The sequence below is a fragment of the Colletotrichum chrysophilum genome, assembly GCF_026319265.1.
Source record: "Colletotrichum chrysophilum strain AFK26 chromosome Unknown scaffold_21, whole genome shotgun sequence".
Lineage (NCBI taxonomy): Eukaryota > Fungi > Ascomycota > Sordariomycetes > Glomerellales > Glomerellaceae > Colletotrichum > Colletotrichum chrysophilum.
This window is the reverse complement of record NW_026517308.1, coordinates 312857-325976: the sequence shown is the minus strand read 5'-3', so window position 1 is coordinate 325976 and position 13120 is coordinate 312857. Positions and strand designations below refer to the sequence as shown.

Here is a 13120-nt window from a genome sequence, read left to right as displayed (position 1 = left end):
TTGCTGCTCGCGGCTCTGGATATCCGCACTCCCTCCCGGCTAAAGGATCAAGACTCAGCCTTCCCGTCGCCCACATCTCATCATTGCCGCATACTCAGCCCCCCATACCCACCATGGGCGGCTAGTTCGCAGGACTAAGACATGCCCTGCCTATTCCGAACATGTCAACCATCAAGCGATGGCGGGAACTGCACATTCGGTCAAGTTAAGCTTGAATCACGCTCAACGGCCAGCGGCGTCTGGCGCCAAAATTAGCGCACCCGACTCTCATCGTGAATAGACGCAGCGTGTCTATGGTAGCAGCACGGCCTCTATCATGTCTCTTCCTCCTCGTCGGCCGAGCCGTATGCACCACATCTCGTGTTTGGTCTCAGCTGAGTCTGTACCTGCAGAACCCATGGTGCGGTTCCTTTCCCGAGCTTCAACGGCTGGTGTTTGCTGCCTGGACCAGTTCTCCGCCCAGTTCGTCAATCTCAGCTGTCCAGCGGCGGCTAGCAGATCGGATCATGGGGCCGCGAAAGACCTTCCCGAAAGCGGCAATGCAAAATGTCTGTGATGGGATGTGCCTGGCAGAGCAGGACTGACATGACCTTCTTCGACGCCGCAAGCTTGAAACAGACCCCAACGGGGAGCTGAACAAAGACATCAATGTTGAATCTCGTGTTCGAAAATAAAGAATCCTCGCGGAGATGGCTACTCACGCAGTGGACGCCCGCTTCGTTGCGGCTGGGAAGGTGATTTCGCCGGTAAGTCACAGCGAAGGGTCTAGAACCATACATTCTACGGCAAATCACCGTATGATTTCGATGAATCGGTACTTCGACATGGGGAAGAGAACTTTTGGAAGGTGCGGTGGAGTGGGAGTGATTTGCGCCCGTTTGACAAGTACGCCCTAACCAACACATCACACAGCCCATCGTTCGCCAGTGTCGTCAGTATAGGCGCATACCCGTGGCCGCAGGTATCCAACCTATCCTACCATCAGACCAGTTGACAAGGCACACTGTTCAGGGGGTTTGGGACCTTGTCAAGGGGCGTGGTGAACAAAGACCAAAGCCAACGTTGGTTTGTCTGTCAAACCCAGGCACCAACATGGAATAATCAGCCACCCGGCGCGGCGCGATAATCCGGGGCCTGGACACAGCATGCCGCAATCGAGACCCCCGGCCTGGATCTGATTCATGCATCTCGGCAGGCTTTTCGATGTGCCTCGCCTTTCTACCCCCTAGGCCGGTTGACGGGATCGTTCGGACTCCGTCCGGGTTTTGACAAGGCTCGGTGGCAAGCTTCACATCACCAGTCCGTCATGGTTGCCCGCGACGGGATCATGATCTGCGAGCCCAGAGACGCAAGCCTTGATATCTGCCTCGTGACGAGGCTGTACAGCCTCCAAGGTCAACAGACCACATGCAGGCGGTACTGCTTCAGTTTCTCTGGCCGAGGTTCCATCGCAAGTTGCCCGGCCAGGCACCCAGCTTGTTACTCCCGATAGAGCATCACATTTCATGACCTGTGATTAAGTGGCGAGGTCACCAGGCTTCTTTCGAGCATCTCCCAGCTCCAACGATTTCAGGCCGTGGTTCGATATCTCCACTCATGGAAAGATGGAGAGCTCGTCGCGAGCTGAACTGTGGCCGTCCCTACTCATTAGCCATGAAGCTGTCAACCCACAAAGTTGAAACAACCAACATTTGGGGGTCCCATCGTTGGTGATAGGGACGGGGCCCCGATCACACCTCAAACCAACATACCATTCCCAACACTGCGTCCAGACCGCACGCAATCACGCGCACACCCCTCATCTCTGCCACGTCAGAGACCCAGCAGGAAACACCAACATTTACATCCCCCTCCTCATCGTCGTCGTTGCCATCATAGTCGGCCGACAGCGCAGTGTGATAAACCCCCTCCAGGCTCCCCCGCGCTTAAAAGCTGAAAAGTCGAAATACCCCGTGTTTTGGGGGCCGCAGCCGCGGCCGTGCCAGGAGGGGTGGTGGGTTACGCGCGCCAAAGAAGGAAGAGCAAAAGTCTAAACGGTCGTCACGCCGCACCAACAGCTGTCTCTCTCTGCACCACCTCGGGTCACCGTGACGGGCCTCGCCCGCACGCGGGAAGGAGTAATTGAGTGCGTATCTGTATGCGCAGCAGTTCCTGCACCAACTCCAAATTTCTTCAGAGATGCCAGGTTCATCCCGGTTGACGAGGTCGGAGCTCTCCTACCTCGAGCTCCGGGCGTCATTTCTTTATTTCGTCCCATCTGTGAGGTGCAATTCTCCAAACTGGCGAGTACGAGCCGGAAGCCGAGTCCGAAATGACTTGACACTGGTTTCGAAGCTCATATGCCGTTTGTCTGTTTGCAAATGACAAAGCCAATCCGAGGGCGCCCGCCTGCTCCTTTTCACTAACTCGACAAGCTCAATTTTGGTTCGCGGTGAGGAAGACATAGGTCATGTGATCTCAGTAGAAACGATTCTATTGCAGTACAGGAAAACAAGCAACGTGAACCAACTCGTCAATGTAAAGCGAGCAAAGGTCCCCGAAGACGGACAGTTACACTACGCAACAAAAAAAAACGCCTTCATAAGAAGAAGCAGGAAACCAAGGGAGACAGGTTAATGGATACAAGAGCGTTTACGACCGGAACCGCCCAATACGTGTTTCGTGGGGAATCTCCCTTCACTTCTTTTTGTGTTCTGCTTGGAAAACCTCGGCGTCACCTTCCTTTTTCGTGTGTTGTTCCAAGGTTCCCTTTCCTCCTGCCACCCTTTCCCGAGTAAGGAGACCCATCATCATCATGCCATGAAGTAATTAGTAGAAGAAAGGAGGAGAGAGAGTTGGGTAGATGTCATGACGGTTCGAAGGGGGAGAGCGGGACAGATCAGAAGAGGATTATTGATTATGAGGCGCCCGCGGTGGCGGCGGTGGGCTGCTGGGGGACGACGCGGCCGCGAGGGCTCTTGCCGTCGGACTCGGACTCGTCGTCGCTGTTGCGGCGGGAGGGGCTGTCCTGCTCTCTCCTGGACTTTGTCATCTGCGATCCTGGTTAGCACACTTTGCCCGTGTCACATCGTGTCACATCACTCCCGAGCAAAAGACTTACCCATGAGCGGACACCGCCGACGAGACCCAGCGCGTATCCCGTGATAAAGTCGTTCGACGTGGGCGCGGGGGTGCCGCCCGGGGTGGTGGGCGGGATGTCGACGCTGAGCTTGGAGCGGTTGCCGGCGGCGGCGGCGTTGAGGTCGCCGTTCTGGATGTACGAGGTGCGGGCGGCGGGGGCGGGGGACTGGGGCCGGGAGGCGGGCCAGTACTGGCGCAGCTCGCGGGAGAGCTCCTGGCCGGTGGTGGACCAGTTTGTGCGGATGTTATCGCGCAGCTCCTGGACGTGGCGCTTGAGGTCGAGCTCGTTCTTCTTGAGCCAGCTGACGTTGAGTTCCTGGCGGGGGGTGCCGCGCTTGAACTGGCGGGCAATGTACTTTTCGTAGTCGCGGACGATCCTGGGGAGAGTGTGAGGTCAGTTTCTGCGCTTCTTTGGGTGATGGGGGCTTGGAACACGAAGCTTGCAATGTGCCCGTTTCGGGAGGGAAAGGAACCTACTTGGTGATGATACCAGTCGTGCTGACGCCCTCGGTTCTCTGCGTGACCAGGAACTTGCCGGCCTCCTTGATGGGCCTGTAGATGTCGTCGCCCTCGTCGGCGCCGTAGGGAATGTCGTCGTGGGCGACGTAGTCGATCTTGTGGGCCTCGAGGAAGTCCGGGGTGACGATCCAAGGGCAGTCCTCGATGACCTCGTCGACCCATTTGCAGTGACGGATGGTCTCGGCGCGCTCGCGGCCCGAGAGAACAGTCAGACCCTTGCGCTTGTGTGTGTCGACGTCGCCGGCCACACCGACGATGAGGTAGGTGTCCGGGAAGGCCTTTTTCGCTTGTTCGAGCTGGCGCATGTGGCTGTTTTGCGGTCGCAGTATTAGCACGTGACTCTGTTTCGGGAGGGAGGGATAGAGGCTGGGAACACAGACCCGAGATGGAAGAGATCGAACACTCCGTCGGCGTATACTCTCACGGGACGTCCGGCAGGGGGGTCGTTCGTCCTGTAGCCCACGGGGTGGGTGAGCTTGCCGATGGGGGGAGGGGGCATGGAGTCCTCGGGGGTCTCCTTGATCGAGACGGTCTTCTTCTTGCGGCCGACGCGCTCGGCGATGTCGACGCTCGCCTCGGTGGTGTCGCTGGGCTCGCCGGGGTCGAGGGTGTGGTCTTGCGCCGCGGGGGCGGAGGAGCCATTGTTGTTCTCGTGGACGGAGCGCTCCGAGTTGGCGCGTTGTCGCTTAGACGGGTGGCCGGCGGAGGCGGAGGCGGTGGAGTCGGACTTGCGGTGGGAGGAGGTCGAGGTCAGGCGGCCGGTTTCCGGGGCGGTGCTGTCGCCCTCTTCGCCGGAGGCATCGCGGGAGGAAGCTTGGAGGTCTGGTTGGGGCATGGAGGCTGTCGTTGAGGGGCGCTTGCGTTTGCCTGCTACTGAGGAGCTCGAGGGTGATGACATCTTGGGCGGTGTTGGTGGTGGTGGGGGGACCGAAAGGGTTTTGAGGGTTGCTCGAGATGTTGGACGGGATGGAGTTGGAAGTTGGAAGCGGTCTGCCGGCCGTGGATGAGGTAGTTGGTGGTGAGGGCGTGGAGTCGGCCGTTTGGTTAGGTAAGGTAGCGGGCCGCAGCTAAGGGGGGGCGGACTGTGTTGCTTGATTGATCGGCAGTAGTATGTCGTATGTAGGAAGGGTTTTCGTCTGGCGTATCCCGCGTGGGAGGATTGCTTGCGGGCGTGGGTGGTGGTTGCTGGACTGCTGTGCCTTGGTTTTAGTTAGGAGGGGTGATGGCTGATGACGATGGACTTTTTTTGACGAGAGGGTGCAATTGGAGAGCGAAAGCACAGGGAAGGGGGAGGGTAGGGAAAAAAAGAGCTTAGGTAGGTCTGGGCCTGGGTTTCGGAGAAAGAAGGGCAATTGGACGGAAGAGGGTAGAATACTAACGACGGCTTCTGAGAGGTTTACACTTTTTGCGCGCCGCGTTATTGGAACGGGTAGGTCCAGCCAGAGCCGTGAATGGTTGGTTGGAAGGTCTAAGGTAGTCCAGTCGGAATAAAGTGTGCTCGGCTGATTGCGAGTTTTGGCCGGACGGATGTGACAGCAAAGACAAGGTAAAGCAAAACAGAGCAGTAGAGCAGCAGAGCACAGCTACCTACGCAGCAAGATTGCGCATATGATACGGATAATGGACTACCTTTGTGTTAGACCTGCAGCTAGTGGGGGAGCGTCTACTCCGGTCGGCGGGATGCGGACCACGGAGGAGTTCGTCGGGAGTTTGAAGTTGGGTTAAAGGCGAGTTGACAGCTGACGGTCGTTAATCGCGGTTGTGAAGCTGCAATTGCTGTCACCCGAGTGCCAATGGAGAAGGAATAGTGTGTTGTTGGACCGTCTGTCAACTGGGTTCGCAAGTCGCGTGTCACGAGTGGGAAAATGCCACGATGTCCATCGAGATTTTGTCCATACACGTTCACAAATTGCATTGCGCGCAGGAGCGACATGCCTGTCCCCTGCTCCTCTTTCTTTTTTCTTTCTCTCATTGCAACTCTCGGAAACTGCACCGGTGGCCTCTCGGTTACAACTTGCCTGCTGTGTTCTCTGTATTCGTACAAGTATCCATCCGTTATCCCGACGGACAACAGAAGCACTCCGAGGAGGAGGCGGACAGCTTGTACAAACAGCAGGACTCGTCAAGCTCGCGCCTTGCACATGCGTAATAATTGCCTCCAGCGTTTGTGCAAGACAGTGGCGTCATCCGACTGTGGCTTGAGCAGAGAGCACCCCGTCGGATGCACTGCACAATTACGTCGGTTGGGGGCCCGCCGTCGGTGGCTTTGCTCTAGCTGGGCCAATAGTGTCGTCTGCTTTGGCTGAGCTGCCGCCGGTGCACAGAACCGAAAAGAAATAAAGCTAAAATACCGAAAAAAGTACTTACAAGGTGTGCGGGTCATTTCTGCCCGGCAGGGATGGTTCGAGATTTCACAGTTCTGTTGGGGAGGAAGTGGATTCCTGCTTCTCCAAACGGTACGTACCCGCAAAGCTCGCCCTTGGCATTCGTCGGTCTCTCCAACTGGGCAGCAGCAAAATGGCAGGAAATGATGGCAGAAGGATGACACGTGGGCAAGACAGAGAACAGACACGGTTCAACTCCGGGACCTTCGATCCATCGTTTTTGTCGGAGATGGCAGCGTGACATGTCAGGTGACGTCGATCGGCCTTCGCAGCGCATCGGCCTGAACCTCAATTCTGGCATTGCGACGTTGGAATACCTGCGGCGGGCGCTTTGCCTGTGATGGCCTCTGCATCGAAACTCATCGAAGTTGCGGCTTTTTTTTGACTTTCGTCTGTCTTTGGATATGACAAGGGAAGCAATGCGAAGGGCATGCATCAAATCAAATTTTGGCCGGTCAATGCGGCTGACCCACTGGGGATGCTTCCGCTGGGATGTGACGCCATGCATGAGTCGACTGCCATTTTCGACTACGGACGGCAGGTGAGGCGGCCGGTCAAGGGCTGCCGGGTCGGCGGTCAGAATGTCGGAGTGCGACGCGGAGACGGTGGTGTGGGCCAGTCGGCGGACGGGGTGGATCCCGGGTGGTCGCCGATGAGGCCGGAACCGGCAATCATCAAGTTGCAAGTATGACAATGGCATTGAAGGAAACCAGTTGGTTTTCGCTTGGATTGTGACGGCTAATTTTCTTTGTTTGACATATCGTTCAGATGTCATTGCCAAATTTAGTGACAACTACCCCTTCCTCATGTTGTTTACTTTTAAGGCAAGAGATTTTAGACAACAAAAAATTGAAACTATTGCAATATTCATCAATGTGTCACCAAATCATCTGATTCACATCTTTCAAGATCACTGTTTTCTTCTATCAAGAGAATGTCACGTTTGACTGATTCAAGCCAGAGTCATTGCCTCGTCAGCTCCATCCAGACCCTGCCCATCAAGGTCCCCAACCACGATGGAGCAACCAGAAACACCAAGACAGGGATCACCACTATCTGCAATGTCTTTCATTGGCCTACCTCACATTCATACGCCGCTGGCCATCAAGGTAGATTCCGCAAGATCTCGTTCTCTCCTGTGACTACCCGACTCCGGCAGGTCGTGGAATCGGGTTCTGGTAGCAATGGTATCAAAACTCCTTCTGCCCCCGTGACTACCAGCCGTCTTCTGTCTAGTTCCTCCTTCACCCCGCGAGACGCACACCTCGAATTCTCCTTCTGTCTCCTTCTCTCCAAATCCCAAAAATGACGGAACAATTCGTCCACGACGTGGTCATAATCGGCGCCGGCCCCTGCGGTCTCGCCGTCGCCTCCCGCCTCTGCGAGCACTCCCCCTCCGCCCTCTTCACGGACGAGGAGCACCAGCGGTACCACTGGATCCGCAAATACGGCCGCCGCATGCCGCTCAAGAACCGCCGCAACGGCGCCATCATCGAGAAGCGCACCCCGGCTCAGTTCCAGCGTTATTCTACACTCGTCCTCGACGCCACGGGCGACGAGTGGCTCAACAAGTGGAACCGCCTCTTCAAGACGTTCGACATCACGCACCTGCGCAGCCCCATGTTCTTCCATATCGATCCGATGGACCGCGACTCGCTTCTCGCGAGGGCCCACGAGCGGAACCAGGAGGGCGAGCTGCTCGAGCTGAGGGCCTGTGTTGGCAAGGAGATTAGCAAGCACCTGCGCAAGGCGAGGGTGAAGTCGAGGAATCCAAAGTGAGTTGCCCCAGTTATACCCTTAACGCCACGAGGACAGTTTGCTAACCCAACTGGTGCCAGACAACACGCCGTCGTCGAGGTCGACGAGCGAGACCGCAAAGACTACTTCACCCCGCCCACGAACCTCTTCGCCAACCACTGCGACTGCATCGTCGATCGCTACGGCCTGCGCGAGGGCCTGATCCAGAACGAGAAGGTCCAGGACATCGAGTACCGCGTCATCAAGCACGTCTCCCCAGACGCGAACCTCTTCGCCGTGCACACCGACAAGACAATCCACTACGCAAAGTCCGTCGTCCTCGCCGTCGGCCCCGCCAACGCGCCCACCATCCCGCCCGTCCTCGGCCTCAACTCCGACCCCTCCAGACCGCCGCCGCAGACCTGCCACAGCATGCAGATCCAAAAGTTCCCCGACCCCGTCGTGCAGGCCAAGATCGCGGCCCGGCGCACCAGCAACGTCCTCGTCGTCGGCGGCGGGCTCACGTCCGCGCAGCTGTCGGACCTCGCGCTCCGGCGGGGAGTCACGAAGGTGTGGCACCTGATGCGCGGCCCGCTGCGCGTGAAGCCGTTCGACGTGGACCTCGCGTGGATGGGCAAGTTCCGCAACGTGGAGCAGGCGTACTTCTGGAGCGCGGACTCGGACGAGGAGCGGCTGGCGCAGATCCAGAGCGCCCGCGGCGGCGGGAGCATCACGCCGCCGTACCACAAGCGGCTGAAGCAACACATCGCACGGGGGAGCTTGGAGCTGTGCACGAACACGAAGCTTGCGGAGGCGCGGTTCGACGAGGAGAGGAAGGTGTGGAACGTGAAAACGGAGCCGCCTGTGGAGATACCGGCGGTGGATTATATCTACTTTGCGACGGGCGTGCAGACGGACTATGCGAGTTTGCCGTATCTGCAGACCATGTTGCGGGAGTATCCGATCCACGGGCACGGGGGCATGCCGTGTATCAATGACGATTTGATGTGGAAGGAGGGGGTGCCGTTGTTCGTCACGGGACGGCTTGCGGCGCTGAGGCTGGGGCCCGGAGCGGGGAACTTGGGTGGGGCGCGGTCCGGCGCGGAGAGGGTTGCTTGGGCCATTGAGGACTTGATTCCGAATAGGGGCGGGGATGAATTTGTGGAGGATGAGGAGATGAAGTTTGTCACCGGGCGGGGCAACCGGTTTGATAGTCTAGTGTCTGCTGGGGAGGATTGGTGAATTGTGGATTTAAACCGTTAACTTTTTAATCTTGTCGTGAAAGTGGGCGCCGTGGAGTTGAGTAGGGGTATCGAAATATCAAACCCATTATTGAGTACAGTGCCTCAAGTCTTGGATGATTTCGCTCGTCGTCGCATGTTTTTGCGCCCAACGCCGGACAGATTGACGGACGAGAACATCCACCACCTCCCGGACCGGAACGGAGGCTTCAGCTCCTCGCCGAGTCTTCGGGTAGCTGCTGCAACGCCACCTTGACGCATGTCATGAAACGGATGCGCTCCCTGTCGCTGACATCCAGCCAGTGGAAGCGAGGGAAGATTTGCTTCTTCGCAAACAAGCTTAAACCGCCTGCGTCCCTTTCAGATTACTTTGGTCTGGGGTCTTGAAGGGCAGTCTTAGTATAAATGAGCAAATGCGTCGTTCTGTTTCCACTACGGGTGCACAAACCAATCTAGATCAGACGACGAGAGTCCCTTAGGGTAACGAGCACTCGGACTCGAGATGTGATGGTGCGGTCGTATGCAGGTACCCGTGAGCAATCACAAACATTTGTTATGAGCAGGAAGGAGGCTCCAAGCAAACGGGACGGGAGGTTTGATTTAGGTGAGGCTCTTGTCTGTGACACCATGAACCCAGGCTGCGCATCCCGAGCGGAATTGAACGTCTGTCAGGCCGCGACGGTATGATTGGAACCGAATATATGATGCACCTCAACCGCTCTCCTCCTGCTGGTTGTTCCCATATGTCATCCTGTCTCCATCCATTCAATACTACATTCATTTTGTGTTCCCGTTCATTCATTGGTTGGAAGTATGAAGACTCAAATCATTCTCCTCTGTACGGCGCTGAGCGGCATCGCCGTCTCCCATGTCACTCTGTACGGCCAGTGTGGCGGGTAAGCTTTTCCTACGTCTCTCCTCTCCGTTATTTGAATCACAAACATAGCACACGAATACCCTTCAGAAGACGATCGTCCATAACGCTGACCATTCTCCTAGAGAAGGCTGGGCTGGCTCAACAACATGTGTCTCCGGCACGACCTGCGTGCCCTACAGCGAATGGTACAGCCAATGCATGGCCGATGAAGCCGACAACGGTGCCAACCCCGCCCCGGAGCCCACAGCAGAGGTCTCATCCGTTGAACCAACTGCTGTCCCCACGGTGATTGAGGATATCCCCGCCTCATCCGTCGTCGAAGCCATCCCAACGTCCGAAGCAGCTGAACCCACTCCTTCCGCATCAAAGGATCCTACCCCGTCAACCACATTGGTCACAGCCACCAAGGAAGCGACATCCATCATCGCCGCTCCTTCGGGAGTAACAAAGACATTACCTCAGTCCTCGGGCACCGTGGAGACTGATGCCGCGATCCCCGTGTCTGGGACCTTTGACGGCGGGATGAAGATGTACGACCGGAACCGTGAGTGGCGCCCTCTTGACAGCAGCATCAGATTGATATGCTGATATCAAATTAGCGAGTGTGTGCCAGGAACAGACCGAGACGGGCGAGGACGACGCCATGTTCATCCTCGAAGACGGCGCGACGCTCTCGAACGTCATCCTCGGACCTGGGCAGGCGGAGGGCGTTCACTGCAAAGGAACCTGGTACATCTCCCCTCCTTCTTTCCCCCATTAGAGAAACCACATGAGCGCTGACGAGTGCGTGAACAGCACCCTCATCAACGTCTGGCACAGCGACGTCTGCGAGGACGCCATCACCCTCAAGCAGACCTCGGGCACGTCCTCCATCATCGGCGGCGGCGCCTTCCACGCCGCGGACAAGGTGGTGCAGTTCAACGGGCGCGGCACGGTCTCCATCAATGACTTTTGTAAGTCTCAGCCTCCCTCGCAAAACCCGTTTCGAGAATGATGAAAATGCTAATTACGGCGCAACAGACGTCGAGGACTATGGTAAGCTCGTGCGCAGCTGCGGCAACTGCAAGGCCAACGGCGGGCCGCGGAACGTGGAGATTGAGAACGTGGTCGCCGTCGACGGCGGGGTGCTGTGCGGGATCAACACGAACTACGGGGACACGTGCATGATTTCGGGCGCGTGCCAGAGCGCGGGGAAGAGCTGTGATTTGTTTGAGGGGAATGATACCGGCGAGGAGCCGAGCAAGGTGGGCAGCGGGATGGATGGGGAGTTTTGCTTTGTGAGTGGGTTGAGTGAGAGTTGTTAGGTGGGAGTTCGGGTGCAGCTTTTGGTAGTTGGTGGGGTGTTAATGACGAGGGAAAGAAGGAAGCATGGGATGTTATCAGCATCGTACACTAAGCATTCCGGGGCTCGAGATCCCTACGGTTCTTAGATTTAAGAATATCAAACTGGGCAAAAAACTCATTTATAATAAGTATTGGGTCTTGCACAAAATCTTTAAAGAGCCAATCCAATGAAATTGGAGCCCGATTCCGCCTGCAATGGTTAGATGGGATTCAAGTAAGCCATGCCGTCAATGTGGTATGGGAGCTTCGTCATGGTATTAAGAAAGCTAGCTTTCCCACTACCATCATCGAGGTATACGTGATGTATCAACAGATGGTGGAGATATGATAACCGATAATCGCACAAACGGAAGCGTATTTTCAGGGTTTTCTCTACATCTTCGAATCTCAGAGCAGAGGAGGATCACCAGATCACAATAGTGGATGTGGTTAATGCGAAGATGACCAGGCAGGTGATTTGCCTGCTCCTCTCAGATTCTTAGAATGTGAGGAGATTGACCCATATATAACAAAGGGATTTGCTCCTCTGGTTCTGGGCTGAGCAATATGTTGCGCTGGGGAATTGTACAGGAATTCAACTCGTCAAACATGTACGTGTGATAGGAATACCATCGCGAATCGTTGGCTTTTCGGGCCTGTTTGCTCATTAAGAATGACGAGACTCACAAATACCAGTCCCGGCAACTTCGTTGAGGGCAAGCATACATCCCAGAACTTCCAGGTGTCATTGCAGCCATTTGCAACATTTTTTAGTTTCCAAAATATCACCAAGATATCACCGACTCACTATTGAGAGTTTTTTCAGCTGTCGCAGCGCTGATATGTGACCTTTATACCCGGTCTAGACTTACGACCGGACCAGCCGGCCCGCCGAAAAGACCGGAAGACCGACCCACACGGCGCCGAACCCCCACCCGCCGATGCCGATCGCCCCTTCGCCGCGGCATCACCACCCTCAGCCCTCCGCCGTGCTTGAAGTCACATCGACACCGCCATCCCGCTCAAACTTACCACTCCGCCGGGCGCCGCCTCGTCCCTGGCCTGTCTCATCTACACCAGTTCCCCTGAATCCCATCACACTCAAACCCCGTCTCTCGTGTTATGCTTACTGATGTTCTGCTCCCACTCCCGAAATATCCGAACATCCAGATCTCTCTCGCCAAGATCGCACGTCAGAAAGATAGTATCTCTCTAGCCAAAACTCAATCCAACCAAAAAAATCACCTCAGCCCCATCAAACTTGGCACTCCATCCTCAACTTCGGATAGACAGTGGCGATAAATGGCTACGAGTTCATCGAAAATAGCTTGTCTATCTTTGGGACGAATTAAGAAATCCGGTATTTCTGACGTGAGAACACTGACTGCTGCTGCCACCACACCTATATCACTTGTATCTTCAAAACTCAAGTTTTGTGCGCCGGTATGAACGACGACACACACACGAAAAAACCTACCTATTATTCCCTCTCGTGTCCATCGCGCCCATTAAGAAAAACTCTATTGCACACACGACAATGTTCTGCCGTAAAACAAGGCCGACTGTCCAGCCAAGCCAACCGAAAGCATGAATGTTAATATTCCCCTCACAGCACATCCGCTTCAGAGAAGAGGGTTGTCAAAGTGTGTCGTGCCGTGTGAGCAGGGTACATGCGTCAGTCCAACATCCCACCCCCAGATAAATCAATACCCTCCCCTTCCTGACACACGCATGTCCCCCCCCCAGTCTCCAAGATGCCAGCTTACCTCATCCCGAATCCGAACCTTTGGACCAGTCACCACCCTCTTTACGTGTCTCGTCGTCCCCCGTCAAGTTCATCCGGAGACTCCGGGCTTGCGTTCTTCCCTCCCCCCCGCGCGCCAATACGGTGTCGAGAAGAAAGAGAAAGGTTTTCTGTC

At 56.1% G+C, this 13120-nt stretch overlaps 3 protein-coding genes across 3 annotated transcripts; 2 read left to right on the top strand and 1 right to left on the bottom strand.

The window, feature by feature from the left end:
• Nucleotides 1-2896: 2896 nt before the first annotated feature.
• Nucleotides 2897-4537, bottom strand: COL26b_003726 (uncharacterized protein; the record flags this gene model as incomplete). The annotated part of the gene is made up of 4 exons (XM_053176618.1): nucleotides 2897-3031; nucleotides 3101-3497; nucleotides 3598-3948; nucleotides 4020-4537. The coding sequence occupies 4 exons, from the start codon at nucleotides 4535-4537 to the stop codon at nucleotides 2897-2899; spliced, it is 1401 nt and encodes a 466-aa protein (XP_053039477.1).
• Nucleotides 4538-7328: 2791 nt separating this feature from the next.
• COL26b_003725 (uncharacterized protein) lies at nucleotides 7329-9002 on the top strand (the record flags this gene model as incomplete). Its single annotated transcript, XM_053176617.1, has 2 exons — nucleotides 7329-7798; nucleotides 7862-9002. The coding sequence occupies 2 exons, from the start codon at nucleotides 7329-7331 to the stop codon at nucleotides 9000-9002; spliced, it is 1611 nt and encodes a 536-aa protein (XP_053039476.1).
• Nucleotides 9003-9814: 812 nt separating this feature from the next.
• COL26b_003724 (uncharacterized protein) lies at nucleotides 9815-11182 on the top strand (the record flags this gene model as incomplete). Its single annotated transcript, XM_053176616.1, has 5 exons — nucleotides 9815-9897; nucleotides 10001-10422; nucleotides 10478-10607; nucleotides 10674-10831; nucleotides 10899-11182. The coding sequence occupies 5 exons, from the start codon at nucleotides 9815-9817 to the stop codon at nucleotides 11180-11182; spliced, it is 1077 nt and encodes a 358-aa protein (XP_053039475.1).
• Between the last annotated feature and the right edge of the window lie 1938 nt (nucleotides 11183-13120).